Source organism: Galeopterus variegatus, unplaced genomic scaffold (genome assembly GCF_000696425.1).
Source record: "Galeopterus variegatus unplaced genomic scaffold, G_variegatus-3.0.2 Scaffold206, whole genome shotgun sequence".
Classification (NCBI taxonomy): Eukaryota; Metazoa; Chordata; class Mammalia; order Dermoptera; family Cynocephalidae; genus Galeopterus; species Galeopterus variegatus.
In genome coordinates, this window is record NW_007726317.1 from 440460 (window position 1) to 459267 (window position 18808).

At 39.6% G+C, this 18808-nt stretch overlaps 1 protein-coding gene across 1 annotated transcript in view; it reads right to left on the reverse strand.

Annotated features, from left to right (window-relative positions):
* SLC25A13 (solute carrier family 25 (aspartate/glutamate carrier), member 13) overlaps window positions 1-18808 on the reverse strand; it is a 159143-nt gene that overhangs the window by 52024 nt on the left and 88311 nt on the right. Inside the window, exons 11-12 of the mRNA XM_008565821.1 lie at window positions 12903-12955; window positions 11467-11547 (exon numbers count right to left, since the gene is read on the reverse strand). Of these exons, the coding sequence (XP_008564043.1) occupies window positions 11467-11547; window positions 12903-12955 (134 nt within the window). The remainder of the gene's footprint in view (window positions 1-11466; window positions 11548-12902; window positions 12956-18808) is intronic.

Below are 18808 nucleotides of genomic sequence, written 5' to 3' on the forward strand. Positions count from 1 at the left end.
AAAAAAGAAAGAAAGAAAAAAGAATTAAAAACACTGAAGAAAATCTGAGAGATATCAGACAACCTTAAGCACTCAAATATTCGAGTCATGGGTATTCCAGAAGGGGAGGAAAACGGAGATTGCATTGAAAACATATTCAACAAAATAGTGGCAGAAAACTTCCCAGGTATAGGAAAAGACATATATCTTCAGATTCAGGGAGCTGATAGGTCCCCAAACGTATTCAACCCAAAAAGGTCTTCTCCAAGACACGTTATAGTCAAATTGGCAAAACTTCTAAAGAACAAGAAGCCCTTGAAATGTCTGACAAGGAATTTCGAATCATAATTCTAAGGAAATAAATGAGATACAAGAAAATGCAGCTAGGCAACATGATGAAACAAGGAAAAGTATAGAGGGACCTGAAAGAAGAAATGTACAAGGAAATCAATGCCCTGAAAAAGAATGTAGCAGAGCTTGCTCAGCTGAAGAATTCATCCAACCAAATAAAAAACACAACAGAGAGTTTAACCAGCAGGCTTGCAGAAGCAGAAGAGAGAACTTCTGACCTTGAAGATGGGCTGTTTGAAAAAACACAGGAAAAAAAAAAAAAAAAAGAAAGAAAGAAAAAAGAATTAAAAACACTGAAGAAAATCTAAGAGAGATATGAGACAACCTTAAGCACTCAAATATCCGAGTCATGGGTATTCCAGAAGGGGAGGAAAACGGAGATTGCATTGAAAACATATTCAACAAAATAGTGGCAGAAAACTTCCCAGGTATAGGAAAAGACATATATCTTCAGATTCAGGGAGCTGATAGGTCCCCAAACGTATTCAACCCAAAAAGGTCTTCTCCAAGACACGTTATAGTCAAATTGGCAAAACTCAAAGACAAAAAGAGAATCTTAAAAGCTGCAAGAGAGAAGCATCAAATCACCTATATGGGAGCCCCAATCAAACTAACATCAGACTTTTCATCACAAACCCTAAAAGCCAGAAAGGAATGGGATGATATATTCAAAATACCAAAAGACAAAGATTGCCAGCCAAGAATACTCTACCCTGCAAGGCTGTCCTTCTGAAATGAACGGCAAATAGTATATTTCTCAGACAAACAAAAACTGCGGGAGTTCACTACCACATGAGGGCCTTACAGGAAATTCTCAAGGTAGTACTGGGTTTGGTCCCTGAAAAATAACTACCACTGCAATAAACACTCAAGAAAAATCAAAACCCTCTAGTAAAATGAAAATGGCAACAATGAATAGAAAAAAAAAGTTTATCTACAACCCAAGGAACCAACAAATACAGAAGACAAACAGTAAATCAGAAAGAAAGGAACAAAAGACACCTAACACATCCAAACAAAAATCAAAATGCTAGGAGTAAATAAACACTTTCAATAACAACTCTTAATGTAAAAGGATTAAATTCCACAATCAAAAGACACAGACCAGCTGATGAATTGAAAAGGAGGACCCAACTCTATGCTGCCTTCAAGAGACCCATCTCACCAATAAAGATTCACATAGACTAAGAGTGAAAGAATGGAAAAAGACTCACCATGCAAACAAATGAAAAACGAGCTGGAGTAGCTATTCTTATATCTGATAAAATAGACTTTAAACTAAAAACCATAAAAAGAGATAATGAGGGCCACTACATAATGAAAAAAAGGATTGATCCAATCAAAAAGATATAATAATCATAAATATATACATACCCAATGTTGGAGCAGCCAGATTTATAAAACAAACTCTATCAGACCTAAAGAAGGAGATAGACACTAATACCATAATAGCAGGGGACCTGAACACCTCACTATCAATATTGAACAGATCATCTAGGCAAAGATTCAGCAGAGAAACACAAGATCTAAACAACACTCTAGACCAATTGGACTTGGCAGATATCTACAGAACATTCCATCCAAGAATCTCAGAATACACATTCTACTCATCAGCACATGGCTCATTCTCCAGGATAGATCACATGTTAGGTCACAAATCAAGTCTCAACAAATTCAAAAACAATGGAATTATCCCATGTATTTTTTCAGACCACAATGGATTAAAATTAGACATCAATAACAAACGAAATTCTGGAAACTATACAAACACATGGAAATTAAACAGCATTCTACTTAATGGCATATGGGTCCAAGAAGAAATCAAACAGGAAATCAAAAAATTTATTGATCTAATGAAAACAATGATACATCATACCAAAACCTATGGGATACTGCAAAAGCAGTACTGAGGGGGAAATTTATCACATTAAATGCCTACTTCAGAAGAATGGAAAGATGGCAAGTGAACAACCTAATACTTCACCTTAAACTTATATCTGATAAAATAGACTTTAAACTAAAAACCATAAAAAGAGATAATGAGGGCCACTACATAATGAAAAAAAGGATTGATCCAATCAAAAAGATATAATAATCATAAATATATACATACCCAATGTTGGAGCAGCCAGATTTATAAAACAAACTCTATCAGACCTAAAGAAGGAGATAGACACTAATACCATAATAGCAGGGGACCTGAACACCTCACTATCAATATTGAACAGATCATCTAGGCAAAGATTCAGCAGAGAAACACAAGATCTAAACAACACTCTAGACCAATTGGACTTGGCAGATATCTACAGAACATTCCATCCAAGAATCTCAGAATACACATTCTACTCATCAGCACATGGCTCATTCTCCAGGATAGATCACATGTTAGGTCACAAATCAAGTCTCAACAAATTCAAAAACAATGGAATTATCCCATGTATTTTTTCAGACCACAATGGATTAAAATTAGACATCAATAACAAACGAAATTCTGGAAACTATACAAACACATGGAAATTAAACAGCATTCTACTTAATGGCATATGGGTCCAAGAAGAAATCAAACAGGAAATCAAAAAATTTATTGATCTAATGAAAACAATGATACATCATACCAAAACCTATGGGATACTGCAAAAGCAGTACTGAGGGGGAAATTTATCACATTAAATGCCTACTTCAGAAGAATGGAAAGATGGCAAGTGAACAACCTAATACTTCACCTTAAAAAACTAGAAAAACAAGAACAATCCAAACCCAAAGTTAGCAGACAGAAAGAAATCATTAAGATCAGAGCAGAACTTAATGAAATTGAAGCCCAAAAAACAATACAAAAGATTAATGAATCAAAAAGTTGGTTTTTTGAAAAAATAAAATTGATAAACCATTAGCACGGCTAACTAAAAAAAGAAGAGAGAAGATCCAAATAACAAAAATTAGAAATGAAAAAGGTGATATTACAACTGATACATCTGAAATACAAGGAATCATTCGAGACTATTATAAACAACTATATGCCAACAAATTTGAAAAGCTGGAGGAAATGGATAAATTTCTGAACACACACAAGCTACCAAAACTGAGCCGAGAAGATGTAGAAAATCTGAACAGACCAATAACAATAAAAGAGATTGAAGCTGTTATCAGAAGGCTCCCAACAAAGAAAAGCCCAGGACCAGATGGGTTCACAGCAGAATTTTAACATTCAAAGAGGAATAGACAACAATTCTCTACAAACTATTCCTAAAGATTGAAACAGAGGCAATTCTCCCAAACTCATTCTATGAAGCAAACATCACCCTGATACCAAAACAAGGCAAATATACAACTAAAAAAGAAAACTACAGGGCGATATCCTTGATGAATATCGATGCAAAAATCCTCAATAAAATAATAGCTAACAGAATACAGCAACACATATGCAAAATTATCAAAATCAACACACAAAAATCAGTAGCATTTCTACTCTCCAATAGTGAACATGCAGAAAGAGAAATCAAGAAAGCCTGCCCATTTACAATAGCCACCCAAAAAATAAAATACTTATTAGGAATTGAGTTAACCAACGATGTGAAAAATCTGTATAATGAGAACTATAAACCACTGCTGAGAGAAAAAAACTCTTGGAGTTGATAAATGAAAAAAAACTCTTGGAGTTGATAAATGAAAAAAAACTCTTGGAGTTGATAAATGAAAAAAAACTCTTGGAGTTGATAAATGAAAAAAAACTCTTGGAGTTGATAAATGAAAAAAAACTCTTGGAGTTGATAAATGAAAAAAAACTCTTGGAGTTGATAAATGAAAAAAAACTCTTGGAGTTGATAAATGAAAAAAAACTCTTGGAGTTGATAAATGAAAAAAAACTCTTGGAGTTGATAAATGAAAAAAAACTCTTGGAGTTGATAAATGAAAAAAAACTCTTGGAGTTGATAAATGAAAAAAAACTCTTGGAGTTGATAAATGAAAAAAAACTCTTGGAGTTGATAAATGAAAAAAAACTCTTGGAGTTGATAAATGATTTTAGCAAAGTAGCAGGATACAAAACCAACACACAAAAATCAGTAGCATTTCTACTCTCCAATAGTGAACATGCAGAAAGAGAAATCAAGAAAGCCTGCCCATTTACAATAGCCACCCAAAAAATAAAATACTTATTAGGAATTGAGTTAACCAACGATGTGAAAAATCTGTATAATGAGAACTATAAACCACTGCTGAGAGAAATTAAAGAGGACACAAGAAGATGGAAAGATATCCCATGCTCTTGGATTGGAAGAATCAACATTGTGAAAATGACCATTCTACCCAAAGTGATATACAAATTCAATGCAATCCTCATCAAAATTCCAATGACATTCTTCTCAGAAATGGAAAAAACTATCCAGACATTTATATGGAATAACAAAAGACCAGGCATAGCCAAAGCAATGCTGAGCAAAAAATATAAAGCTGGAGGCATAACACTACCTGACTTTAAACTATACTACAAAGCTATAATAACGAAAACAGCATGGTACTGGCATAAAAATAGACACACTGATCAATGGAATAGAATAGAGAATTCGGAAATCAACCCACACACCTACAGCCATCCGATCTTTGATAAAGGCACCAAGCCTATACACTGAGGAGCAGACTGCCTCTTCAGCAAATGGTGCTGGGATAACTGGATATCCATATGCAGGAGAATGAAACTATACCCATACCCCTCACCATATACTAAAATCAACTCAAAAGGAATTAAAGAATTAAATATACACCCTGAAACAATAAAACTTCTCAGAGAAAACATAGGAGAAACACTTCAGGAAGTAGGACTGGGCACAGACTTCATGAATAGAAGGAACTCAAACAGCTTTACAAGAAAAAAACAAGTAACAGAATTAAAAAATGGGCAAAAGAGCTAAGTAGGCATTTCTCAAAGGAAGATATACGAATGGCCAAGAGACAGATGAAAAAATGTTCAACATCACTCAGCATTAAGGAAATGCAAATCAAAACCACCCTGAGATACCATCTCACCCCAGTTAGGATGGCTAATATCCAAAAGACTGTGAATGATAAATGCTGGCAAGGTTGAGGAGAAAAAGGAACTCTCATACATTACTAGTGGGACTGTAAAATGGTGTAGCCTCTATGGAAAATGGTATGGAGTTTCCTCAAACAATTGCAGATAGATCTACCATATGACCCAGCTATCCCACTGCTGGGAATAAACCCAGAGGAACGGAAATCATCAAGTCCAAGATATACCTGTTCTCCAATGTTCATTGCAGCACTCTTTATAACAGCTAAGAGTTGGAACTGGCCCAAATGTTCATCATCATATGAGTGGATATGGAAAATGTGGTATATCTACACAATGGAATACTACTCTGCTATAAAAAAGAATGAAATACTGCCATTTGCAACAACATGGATGGACCTTGAGAGAATTATATTAAGTGAAACAAGTCAGGCACAGAAAAAGAAATATCACATGTTCTCACTTATTTGTGAGAGCTAAAAAATAAATAAATAAATACACAAACAATGTGGGTGGGCAGGGAAGAAGACATAACAATTACAATTCCTTGAAGTTGATACGACAAGCGAACAGAAAAGACATTGTTGGGAGGGAGGGGAAAGAGGGAGGGAGGTTTCAGTGATCGGCCACAATAATCAACCACATTGTATATTGACAAAATAAAATAAAATTTAAAAAAAAAAATAAATAAAAGGAACATTTTCACTTTGTAAAATAATGTCCTTCTATATACTTTCTGTTCTTCATGATCCGGGAATCACAGTAAATACAATTTGAAGAGAAAGGTGGTAAGTTTTATTGTTAAGGATGAGGGGGCAGGGGGCAAGCGTGGGACTAACATAAAAGAAAATATATATATATATAAGTCCATGACTAGAGTTATTATCCATAACTGTGAAGATCTGACAAGATCACTTTTAAGAGCCATTTTAGCTTTAAAAGTCTTTCATTGAATGGGGCCGGCCCGGTGGCGCACTGCTACAGTGCGCCGCTTGGGAGCACGGTGGCGCTCCCGCCGAGGGTTCGGATCCCACATACAGACCGGTTCCCGCTCACTGGTTGAGCGAGGTGCGGGCGCAGCGCCGAGGGTTGCGATGCCGTTGCCGGTCCCGGTCCGGTACGGGCGCGACACTGAGGGTTGCGATCTGTTGCCGGACACGAAAAAAGAGAAAAAAGGAAAAAAAAAAAAAAAGTCTTTCATTGAACAAATATTAACAAAGAGCCTGCTGGTTCCTGTGCACCATCCGGGGTCCTTGGGATACATCAATGAATAAAAAGAGTCCTGCTTTATGATAAGGGAAGCAGAAAATAATCAAAAATCATGATAAGTATATAAATTATATAGTTTGTTTGAAAGTCGTAAGAGCCATCCATGGCAGAGGAAGTTAGACAGGAGGAGAAGAAAGAGAAAGAGTAGAAACAGGAAGGGAGGGAGGACTGACAGACAGATAGGGAGGGTGTCTGCTGGCAGTAGGGACAGTTAACATTTTAAAAATTTACTCAGTATGGGGGGTAAATTTAAATTATAAGACCAAAAAAACCCCAAGTTACCAAAAACGTGGTTAAATGAATACACTGTTGCTATCATAAGTCTATCTATATAACATGCCTATAAATCCACATGTGTGTAACAGACACACATCACATTACAACAGCAGAAAGTAACACTCCCACGTGCTATTCTTTTCTGATAAGCAAAGCACATGAGTTGCCCTGGTGGGAAAGAACGCAAAGGCATCAATCTGGGACTTATATGAGTTGTTCCTATAGTATTGGATTGGAATGAAGTATTCAAAAGTGTTCATTTATACTGCTTAGGAATACACTCCTATGTAATAAAAAGTATAAAGACATGCATGGGAGTGAAAATCACCAATTTCAGGATAGGGTTATCTTTTGGGAGATGAGGCAGGGAAAAGCAATCGGTACAGTTACAAGTGCATTTGTGAGGTTTGCCACCTTAAGCTAAATGGTAGGCACACTTGTGTTGGTATCTTTGTGTTTCCCCCAAATTTCCAAAATAGAAATTAACTGCAACTGAATGTAAGAAAGATGAGTAAAAAAACTTGCCTTAAAAAATGGTATCTGATAGGTGGCTGTACAAACAGACATGAAAATATCATGCATAATGGAAATCACCATAATAGTGATTTGTAACAGTGAGAATACAGGCAGGTGACAGCATCGAGGTCCTACTTATTTGCAGGGCAAAGCAATTAAGATTACTCTTCACTCCATGTTTTCCCGAGGGCAATATTCTTACAATCCCTTTCAGAATTAGTGATGTGAGCATACCAATTATTTTTTCCACTCAAAATGAATATAAACTCCCATAAACACCGGATATATTCACACACGCATACACATACACACATGACAGTGGAAAAATAGGGTGGACTCACTATCAAAGAGTAGAGTTCAAAAGCATGCTCACTTGTCTTTCCAAAAATTATTACAGATTACTATTATTTTCTATTGGTGTGTAAAAAGTTTTTACTAAATATGAGCTTTATAAGACAGAGTTTTATATCTTTTTAACATTTTTTTCCCTAGTGAATATTAGATTTACCTTCATGCCAAATAAATTAAACATCATATTTCTATTTCTTCCTTGAAATCAGTCATGGAACCACTTATATTTCCTTACCTGGTGGCCTTCTTAAGATCAAAGAATCAGAAGCTAAAGATCCAAGAAACCTCAGGTTTTCAGCCCTCTATTCCACTAGATGCACAGAAGACAGTCAATATATTTATTTTGCTGAATGGAGGACTGTGACCTATAGATCACATGGCATTACATCCCCCCCCCCCCCCCCCCCCCCCCCCCCCCCCCCCCCCCCCCCCCCCCCCCCCCCCCCCCCCCCCCCCCCCCCCCCCCCCCCCCCCCCCCCCCCCCCCCCCCCCCCCCCCCCCCCCCCCCCCCCCCCCCCCCCCCCCCCCCCCCCCCCCCCCCCCCCCCCCCCCCCCCCCCCCCCCCCCCCCCCCCCCCCCCCCCCCCCCCCCCCCCCCCCCCCCCCCCCCCCCCCCCCCCCCCCCCCCCCCCCCCCCCCCCCCCCCCCCCCCCCCCCCCCCCCCCCCCCCCCCCCCCCCCCCCCCCCCCCCCAGTTTTTAAAGTCATTGGGAACTTCACTGGAAATGGGTAGGTGGTAACAGGCCCTCCCCCTCTGTCTCATTTACTGAGAGCCTCCACTGTCACTAACCAAGATCCTCAATCACATCCCCTACAGGGGCTGAGCTTCTGACACAAGAAGGGGAAGGATGGAAAGAAACAGAAGGTACACACTCAAATCTATTTTGTGCAGGGAAGCCTGAGGGTCCAGGCGTCTGTCAGAACTCCTACATCTACTAGCCAAATTTAGAACGTAGAAAGCCAACTAATGGAGAAAACACAAACCTCAGAAAATTCTTTCAGCCTTTGAATCTGTAAATCCCAGTCTCGGCATCTAGTTTAGTCTTGAACTGTGCTGAATATAGCACTACTTTTAAGTGGGAATCTACAAAAATACTCAGAAAACTGAAGTCAAATTTTTAGCAGTGCTCTAACCTAAAACTAATCTCAATGTGGAAAATGAGTTTTAGAAGAGTAAGACTAACCCTTTTACACCTGTCAATGAAACAAGAGTATTTTTTAATCTCTTTAGTTATAAGCCTTATTATATCAAAACTAATAAAGAAATGAGATAAATTTTATTTCTTTTTAGTGCCAAGGATTTTTTTCCCTCAAATTTACTATCACTTTTGTTTTTCTAAAAAAATATAATAAAACAGACTAACCAGGCACTATGAAGTTAGGAGGTTATGAGACAAAGATCTCTCTGCATATTTTCTCTGTTTTTGCAGAAAACAGACTATAAAACAGAAAAAGCCTTGTTCAAAGAAATGAGCAGCTTTGGTTACAAGTGCAAAAGTCAGCCATGTGTACTAATTTGCAGTAATAATGAAGCAAGGTGAGCTCCCCAGGGACTTAAAAGTCAACACCTAGCAATGCTTGGGTGAACTAAGACGGGGAACTGCTCATGTGACACAACCTTACAAAACCCTTTGTATTCCCAGTTGGGCAGACAAGGCTGTGGAACTCACAACGACTTTCTAAGATGAGTGACTAACTCTGATTATGAGAACTTTTGCAAAAGCTTGCAAAGACAGATGTGGCTGCTACTTAAAAAACACACACACACATTGCAAATGGAATCATCCATCTCTCTACTCAGAGATCTAAAGAGGCCTGGGTTGTTTGCTATCTACAGGACTGCTTACTGAAAATAAACTCTTACTTCTTAAAGCAATGAGTGGGGGGAAAATAGGCAAAACAGGAGACTTGAAACACTGAGGACCACTGTCTACCCTCCTTTTTGAGATGAAGGATGGCAAACTTCATTTCCCAGATACTTTAAGTAGTTGTAAAGCCCAACTGGCTCCAATTTTAAGCCTGTGTTTAGATCAGGTTTGAAAAAGGGCAACGCCTCTCTACAATAACTAGGCACCACTTCTGATGCCAGTCTGTGCTTTGTGTTTGAAATGGGCGACCACATATGCAAAAACAAGACCACCTACAGATGGCACCTAGACAATACGTGCCACAACCGATCTCCTTGGCACCCAGATGCATGTGCAGGCAAAATGCTTTCATTGAAAAGAAAATAAACCTCCAGGCACATGCCACAATGACTGCCAAAATGTTGAGTAGTATCGCATACTTAATTTCCATTTTAAATTCTTACAGACATCTATAATCACATCTTTTCAGCAGGTTTAAAACCTAACTTGAAAAAATAAACAAACAAAAAAAATTCCAAAACAACTGTCTGACCTACCAAAATGTCCTGCTATCTCAGGACGTTTTAAACAATCTGAAGGCCTAGACAAGACACAGCCTATGGATACACCTATTTAAAAATCTGAAAATCTAGTTAATTGAATGAAAGCTATAGAGTTGTTTTAAATGAATAAGAGCTGTTTCTGCAACTCCTTATATTCTCTTTGATTATTATTGTGTGCCCTTTTTATTTAGAACATTAAAGGCTCCTTTTTGTCCATGCTGAATGCTCCTAAAGTTACAGAACAAGAGGATCCTAGCTGTCCAGCTGACAGGTCAGTGATCAAACAGAGAGTCAGGGAACAGCTAAATTCCATCCATCTCTCAAGAAATACCAGGAGGTAGGAGTTCTTAGCTCCTGCTACATTCCAGGAACCACCATTCAATGTTAGATGGGACAATAAGCCCTTTCCATGCAAACATTTAATATTCTTAGCTGTTTGCCAGATTTGTAAACTCAATTATTTTCAAGAAAAAAATTACTTTATAAATACCATTTTCTGCTCAGAGCAAGCAGATTTTTTTTTAAAGGTGACCTCACCTTCCTTATTATAAACATAGGTTTAGATGGAAAATATACCAATTTTGTATTGCCTGAGCGATCAAAGCCTATTTAACCAACCTTATCTTTCAATAGTATCAGTCTTTGTATAAAAGCTTGATTTACCTAAAGTATTTACATTTGCATGAACAAACCAGTACACGAGATAAAACGAGACACAATGCTTTGCTGAGCTTCAGAACAAGATGCAGATTGTTCATCCACATAAAGAAACAATCATTGCAAGCATTTGTGACAATGCAAAGTGCACTCAGCCAGTTACTTCCCAGCACCGTTCTCCCAGAAGCACTGGAAGCTTGAAGAGCTGCTGCCACTTGTAAGGGAAAGCAAAGCAGAAAGCTGTGGCTGCTGACTTCAAACTACAGATTTTAGTGCCTGACCCAGCAGAGGGTGTGGTGAGGAGAGAATGTACTAAAAATTAACTTTAGAAAAGGTTAGCAAAGTTTTTCAAAGGCCAAACACTTCTGCCGCCAATGACTTCTACTGCAGAACCAACTGTAAGCAATGAGGAATTGAACAGGCATGAGTTAACAGGCAGGAAGATCAGAAACATTTACCCTTCCACCTCAGGAATGGTTCGCCTGTCTAGGAAAAGCCGAGGTGCCCTAGGAGACTCTGCCCTTGTACAGGATCTGTGGTTAAACAGAAGCCTTAGTCCATACCTGTTCGCTATGGTAGTGATACATATGTGAAACAAGTCTTCTCAATGTAGAGACGGCCAAAGGTACTTACACAGCCTCCAGCAAGGATTTCTGCTGCAAGTGGGACCGAACCATCATTGTGCATAAATTTATCCCTCACAAAATCATTCACCTTGAAAAAAAATATTTATAGAAGCTGATGAAAAATATGAAGTCATTAAATACATAAATATGTATCTGTCAATACATGCTTTCTTTGGTCAATCTATTGGAGTAATTATAAACTGCACAAATTAACAGATCTTTGAGATAGTCTGAGAAGTACTTTTAATAGCATACATACAGTTTTCAAAAGGCAAAATATATATATGCATCCCTGAAGTTTCCGGGAGAAAAAAGACAACTTACAAGACAAAAATTCAAACGTGTCTTACAGTTACAACAGCCTATGAAGGGAAACATATTGACGACAGAGACAAAATAAAAAGATACATTTTATAACTTAAAAACTGTTTTACAAGGTTTGATTAAAAATCATTTTCAAGTCTTCTAATAAGATTTAAAACACAACAGCACTCATCATGGAGACAAATTTGGTTGAGCAGATTTTTCAGCTTAGTAGAAATTCAGTATCTAAAAATTCCTCAAGGATTCTCAAAGAACATCAACTGCATTAATTAATTAAGTATAATATTCTCAAAATGGTATGTACTACAAGTAATTTTAAGGAACAATCATGTTTTTGGCAGATATAGGCTAGAGAAGATTAGGTTTCAAGGTCACATGATAAAATGGTACAAGAAGAACTTCAGGCACCAAGACTACATGGCCCAATTTAAAACTAGTTTAATTTTCTGGGGCTTTATGGCCTTAGTAATATACAGGCAATATCTATCCATTCCACAAACACTAACTTAAACTGAGTACCAACCATCTGTCAAATGTGAGTCAAGCATTGGGCAAACAATCTGATGAAGGATCAACTTCAACTAGAACCCAGATTCCTCAACGTCTGGCTTTGGTGAATGCTTACAGAACACACCCCAAACACGAATTGTATAAAACAGCAGGTATAACTGAAAGAGTACGTGCTTTGGAGTCAGAAAAATCTGATGTTAAATTCTGGTTTTCATGAACTGTGTAAAATACAGGTAGGCTATTTAAACCCCATGGGTTTCACTTTCCTTATCTGTAAACTGTGGATCACACTTTGCTTGAGATTAAAACAATAAAGAGATAGTACATGTCAAGTGCCTAATATGGCAGGAAGGAAATTTAGCTGCTGCTGCGATGACAACAAACGATGGCAACAACCTCCAAAATTAGCCTTCAAATTTATTATCATATTTTTGGATGTTTAGCATTAATGGGGAATAATGAAAAGCTGTGAGTGGTGAATGCCCCTACCTTCAAATTAGTTGGCACCTCTGAGGAAACACAAACCTACTGTTTCACCTAAGCACACCTGCTAGACTGCTGAGTGTGTGCAAACTCCCTTAAAAAGAAGCACCAACTCAAAAGACTTACTGTAAGTTTTATGGCCTTCTCAGGGGCGACTCCCAATAACTGTGGCAACAGACCTAAAAATCAACAAAAAGCAGAAGTATATCAAATAAATTAGCATTAACTAAACAAATCGACAGCTCCACAGAGGGGATCACCACTTAAAAACTGGGGTAATCTTTGCTGCAATTTTCTGCTATTACCTTTAATGAGAACATTTGAAATGGAATGTTTAAGTACCGACTTCTAACAGCCGCACCAGGCCCAAGTAAATTCCCTCTCACATTCTGGATCGTTTGCACATGGAGTAAATCAACAGTATTAGTGATAGAGGAAATCTCATTATTCCATAAAAGTTTGCTCCTTTCCCTCCTGCCTCCTAAATCAGTGAACTTTACTAAATATACACATTTTTTTTCTAACACCTTTCTCATTCCCCCCAAGATGCTCTCAGTTCAGCCATTCACTCACATAACTACGAGGGTTTGGTGAGCACACAAGACAATGTTCTCGCTCTGACCGGCCTCACGTGGAGGAGGGGAGAGGCCTTTTTTGAGAAAGTAACAACTGGGGAAAAAATGCATTCCAAGGAGGGAAACAGATAGGGCAAAGAGAGCAGAATTGGAATCAGCCTGGTGCATTCAAAAATGAGAATATCCATGTGCCCCATGAGCAGGCACAGGAAGTGTGGCCCAGGTGGGGGCCCGATGCTGTAGCTGCATCATAGGCCAGCATCCTGAGCCTGACTCACTCTGAGTTAGATGAGAAGTAATCTGAGGGTTCTAAGCAGGAGAGTGGTGTGCTCATCCCTATTTTAAGAAGATCACTTCAGCTGCTGTGTGGAAAAGAGGACATACTGATTATGTGTGTGTGTGTCTGTGTCTCGGGAGGGGAGACTGACAGAAAGAAAAACGGCTTAACTGCTATTGCTTGGTGTTTTGCATGAACAACTGGGTAGAGACAAGGAAGTCTGTGGAAAGGAACAGATCTGGGGTGACAAGTGAAGAGCTCCATTCTGGACATATTGGGTCAAGTGGGATTAAGCAAGATTCAGAGCACAAGGCAGAGGCGTGGCCTCTGACAGGGAAGAACCACTTTTAGGAAAGGCAGAACAGTAGTGGACCTACATATCCAAACTGAAACTTAATTTTCATTTGTTCTAAGAAAAGAAAGAGAAGAAAGTCAAAGACAAATGCCTTTTCTTGGAAACGCACACTAAACCAACCCTGAGGGTCAGAATATGTTGAACCCCATCATACTGCTGTCCTTGAGAAGGTGTTAGTCTTTATCAGGAAGTACAATTTTCTAACTCACCTATATAAGAAGGTCCACCTGCAGCCTCTTCTGAGGGACAGCCCCGCCCACACTGTCTCCTAAAAGAGCAGCTGGAGGCCAGAGGTCACTAGCTCGAGGGCTGTAGGTATGTTTTATTCAGCAGTACAAGGTTTCAAACATAACCTGAGCTTCTGGCAAAGACAGACAGACAGATCAATCAACCAATCGATCTAACAGCCCGGGGCCTCTCTTTTTGACATCATAGCAAACTCTTCTGTTGGGTGAGCCTCCATCCCTTAGGATCTATGCATCCAATTAATCAAGGTCCCTAACACCAACACTTCACTTAAGACAAGTGCCAGTTTTCATTTTTATTGCTCTGTTGATATCCTTACAGTGGAGAAATGTTTATTTTTGCTCATGGCTTTACAAAGGGGAGGAATGAAATAGACCAAGACAGCTTTATGTATCAGGGAAAATGAGAGAAAGCTCATTTCATTGTGGAACTAGATGATGAGGATGTTGACGCTAATAAAATTTTCCTTTAAAAACAGCTACTAATGTTTATTATGTGCCAGGCACCATTGTAAGTACGTTATTAACTCATTTAATCCTCATAACCACTGCACAGAGAGGAAAGTAAAGCATACAGAGATTAAGTAATTTCTTCTAAGTTGCCCAGCTGGTAAGCAGAGAGACTGGAATTCAAACCTTAGCCCCCTTACTCAAGAGTCTATACCCTTAGATACTAGTCAACTGTGTCAAGTGTTTAATATGCAAATGTGTATCTACATCTCACATCTGGCCTCATTTGTTCACTTATATTAACCTGCCTGGATCCTATAAGTGATGTGAGTCTGCAACCCCTTCTCCAGGCAGCTGTATTTTTTGAGGCTGCTTCATCACAAGGACCACAAGCTGATAGGACAATGACAAGGGACCTAAAAGATATGCAGCCAATGAATTCAGCAACCTGAGCCCTACGGCTGGCCTGGTACCAAAAATGGAGCTAGCCAATAAAGATCCTTCTCCAGGAGCACCAGTGAAAGTCCTTAGAAACAATGGACCAGTTAGCACAGAGGCGCATACTGAAAAGATGCCATGGATGGACCGGGGAAAGTGGCCAATTGGAAGCCACACATGTGCTAATGTCATAAGGAACAAAAAAATCACGAATAAGCAAAGGAAATGGGTTGGTGGTGTAAAGCTAGGCGACCACGACAGTTGTCGGGCTCTTTTACCTGCTGGTTATCCTGCACCGACTGGGCTGATTGCTGAGCTAAGGCCGGGTCTGGAGCCACAGACTCCTCAAGCACGTTTGCAGACTGGGCCACAAACCCTTCACACGGCAGGCTGGGTCACCAGACCCCTTCACACAGGTCTATGAGCTAGGCAACTGGCCAAAAGGTCCTTGGAGCCATAGGTTGGAAAGCATGGCTGTGCCAGGTGGACGCCTGAGGCTGATGCCCGCCTGCCTGCTTCACTAAACTCTCTCTCCCTATCTATCTATCTATCTCTGTCTCTCTCTCAAGAACACAATAGCAACAAAACTAAAAAGATACATCGGCACTCATGCGTACTAACTTCAGACACACACACACACAAACACACACAATTTGCTTACAAAGAATGCTGAACCACACCCAACTGGACCTGAGGCGAGGGACCTGACCAAACTATTTTCCCAATAGGTGGAGAGAAGAGAATGTGGAGCAAAAGGAATGGAGACACCAAAGAGTGAAAACACAGAGCCCAGGAAAGGCACACGGGAGGGAGAGCTGGCCTTGACCCCTTCTGGTACCAAGTCCAGGCTCCAGTTCAGCTCCCGTCCTTGCACCCCTGTGTGATTGCTGCCTTCTTTCCCTCTTGCATGAAATCTTACCAAAAGCTCCTCCATGCTCTCGCTAGCTTGAGTGGGGTCACACTCTTTATCATCTAAATGAGCTGAAGCCATGCATGCAAAAAAACATGGATATGGAACCATGTGGGCAAAGCAGGGGACCTCATTCGATGCAAGCATTCTCTCCTCCTAACCTACGCTCACTTGTTCATCTTTTAATAAGATACTTATGAGAAGAAAGTCTTGGTTATTACCTAATGAAAGTACAACATTAATTTCTACTAGTAAAATTTGGGCATAAACCTGTTTAAACTATATCTTTACATTTGAAATTTCCATTTTACTCTCTGTACCAAAATGTTTACTTAAATATTTACTTCCTAGATGTATTTTTCTCATCATTAAATTGTAGACCAAAACTGTGGATGGGTTGAAAGCACTGTGATTCAAATAATGATCTCTTGTCTCCATAACTACTCTGTGACAGTCTTTTTAAATGACTAATAAAAAACAGTCCACAGAGCCAAATGACTACAGTGTTAGATATAATTACTTTAGCCAGCCTTTCAAGCTATGGAGATTTGTTTTTCTCATTATAAATTTAGTAATGCATTGTGAACAGCAAAAAACAAAAAAGAGAAAACCCTGTATTTAAAATTAACAAGAGGGCAACAAATATTTATTTGTTCAGCAAATGCCAAATGCCTTCTCTGAGTGCCTGACACTGGAAGAAACTGGGATGAACACAACAGGATTGGTGCCTCCCCCTCAAGAAATTCTCAGTGTAGATGGAAAGGGAACCCTCACAGTCTCCATGTGCCAGAAAGGACAGAAAACAAACCATCTCAAAACTGCATGGTGAGTACCAGAGCCCAGAGGCATCCAAGTACTTGAGAACACAGTGGACAGAACCAGTTATTCTGCCTGCAGGAGGGAGGAAGTCAACACAGAAGAGGAGCAATTTGCCCTGGGGCTTTAAGAGGAAGCAGAGGTTCACTGAAGAGAAGAGAGAGGAGCTGAATAGAAGGCAGGGTGGTCCAGGTAAAGGGAACTGTGTGCAAAGGTACCAAAATCTCAAGACCAGGGCATATTCAGAGTCAGGGCAAGATCACTGGAGGCTATGGTTAGATCACAGAAGACCTTATAATAAATAATAATAGCAGTTATGATGAGAACAGCTAGTATTTGGGGGCACTTACTACCCACCAGGCACTACTCTATAGATTTTATGTGAATTAACGTATTTAATTCACACTGCAGCACACTGGTATACTGTACCACTTCTCTCCCAGGCCACACTAAGGAGAGTGGGCCAAATTCTGCAGACGCATGGGATGGCTATCATAAAGTGAAAAGTTCTAGAGGCAGGTGAAAAACAGTTTGCAAGGGCAGAGACCCAAGGCAGGAAGAGTAATTAGGAGGTTCAAGTAATACAATCAGAGGCCCCAAGTTTCATTATATTAAATGAATAACTTTAACTTAGTAAGAATAAAACCAAAATACAAATCCATTCCTAAGACCAGGGTCAGATGTTGGCACTTAGGAAGGTGGTGGATAAGAACCATTCTTGCCGTAACCACCCGGCTACACAGGAAAACAAAGGTGGCTGTGGGTCACACTCTAAGACCCACTACAGATGTGGGCCTCGACACCATTAGTCTTGGGTAAATGCTCTTTGGGAGAGGTCATGATCTGTGAGACAATGAAAAGGCATAGAGGTGGGGCTTCCTACAACCCTCCTTATACCTTGACCTCAGAGAGAAGAGGGGTAACAGCTCAGTAATGAATAAAGCAGCGAGCCTAGTTAAGGTACTTCATCGCGATCACATTTATGTTTAAAGTGCATATATATGTCTGACGTCTGGGTAACTCAGCAGAAAAATCAGGTTTCTAATATAAGATGTTTTTGTTGGGTCCTAGAAATTCATTTTAACCATTTGAAACAGAGGATGGATGTGTGGTGTTTCTAACTTGTCAAAACAGCTGTCCATTTTCCAACTGCCTCGAATGAAATTTATTAGTGTGGTTAGTTTTCTAATCTCCTCTTTTTAGTTTAGCTCCATCAGCACATATGGCAATGCTTCCTCGGCAACATTACTCTACCAGAAGGCTGCTAATGCGAGAAAAGATTTGCAGGGTACAGTATTTATACAATATTTTGTCTTCAAATTTCATGGGTTGGAGATATAAATCACACTATCCCCTCGGACTACACTCCCTTGTGCAACCCAATGAGAACTGAGCTAGAGTTGTGGGAACTGAGCTCACATCAGGAGCCTCCAACTTCAGCTTCCTATAGCATCCCCAAAGAAGGTTCCTGTGAGCAATGTGCTAGATTAGAGGGGTACTGTGCTATTCTTTACTTAAGAACATTTTAGAGATATATTTCTATAATTTCAGAGTTAGAAGGGACCATGAAAGAAACTCATTAATAATCCTGGCCTAACTAAAGCAAATTATTTCCAATGGCCTGGCTGTAAAACAAATGGCCTTGGGCATTGGCTTTGGAGGTGTACTTGGGTTGGAATCCTAGCTCTGCACCTCTTTCGTGCTGAGTGATCTTGGATAAGCTATTCTTGGAACTCTAAGTTTCTCACTGGAAAAACAAGGATGCTAATTACTATCCATTGTAGGAGCACAGAGGTGGAGAAGCCACTAATAGTGAAGCAACTTGGTAACTCAGATAGCACTGCTGCTTCAGTTCAGACAGAAACAAATTCAAGAGTGGGCAGCCCATCCCCGAGCGAGGTGGCTTAGGGCACATAAAATGGGGGGAAGGCATGCAAGGCAGAGACAAGCAGCAGAGTCTGGTAGG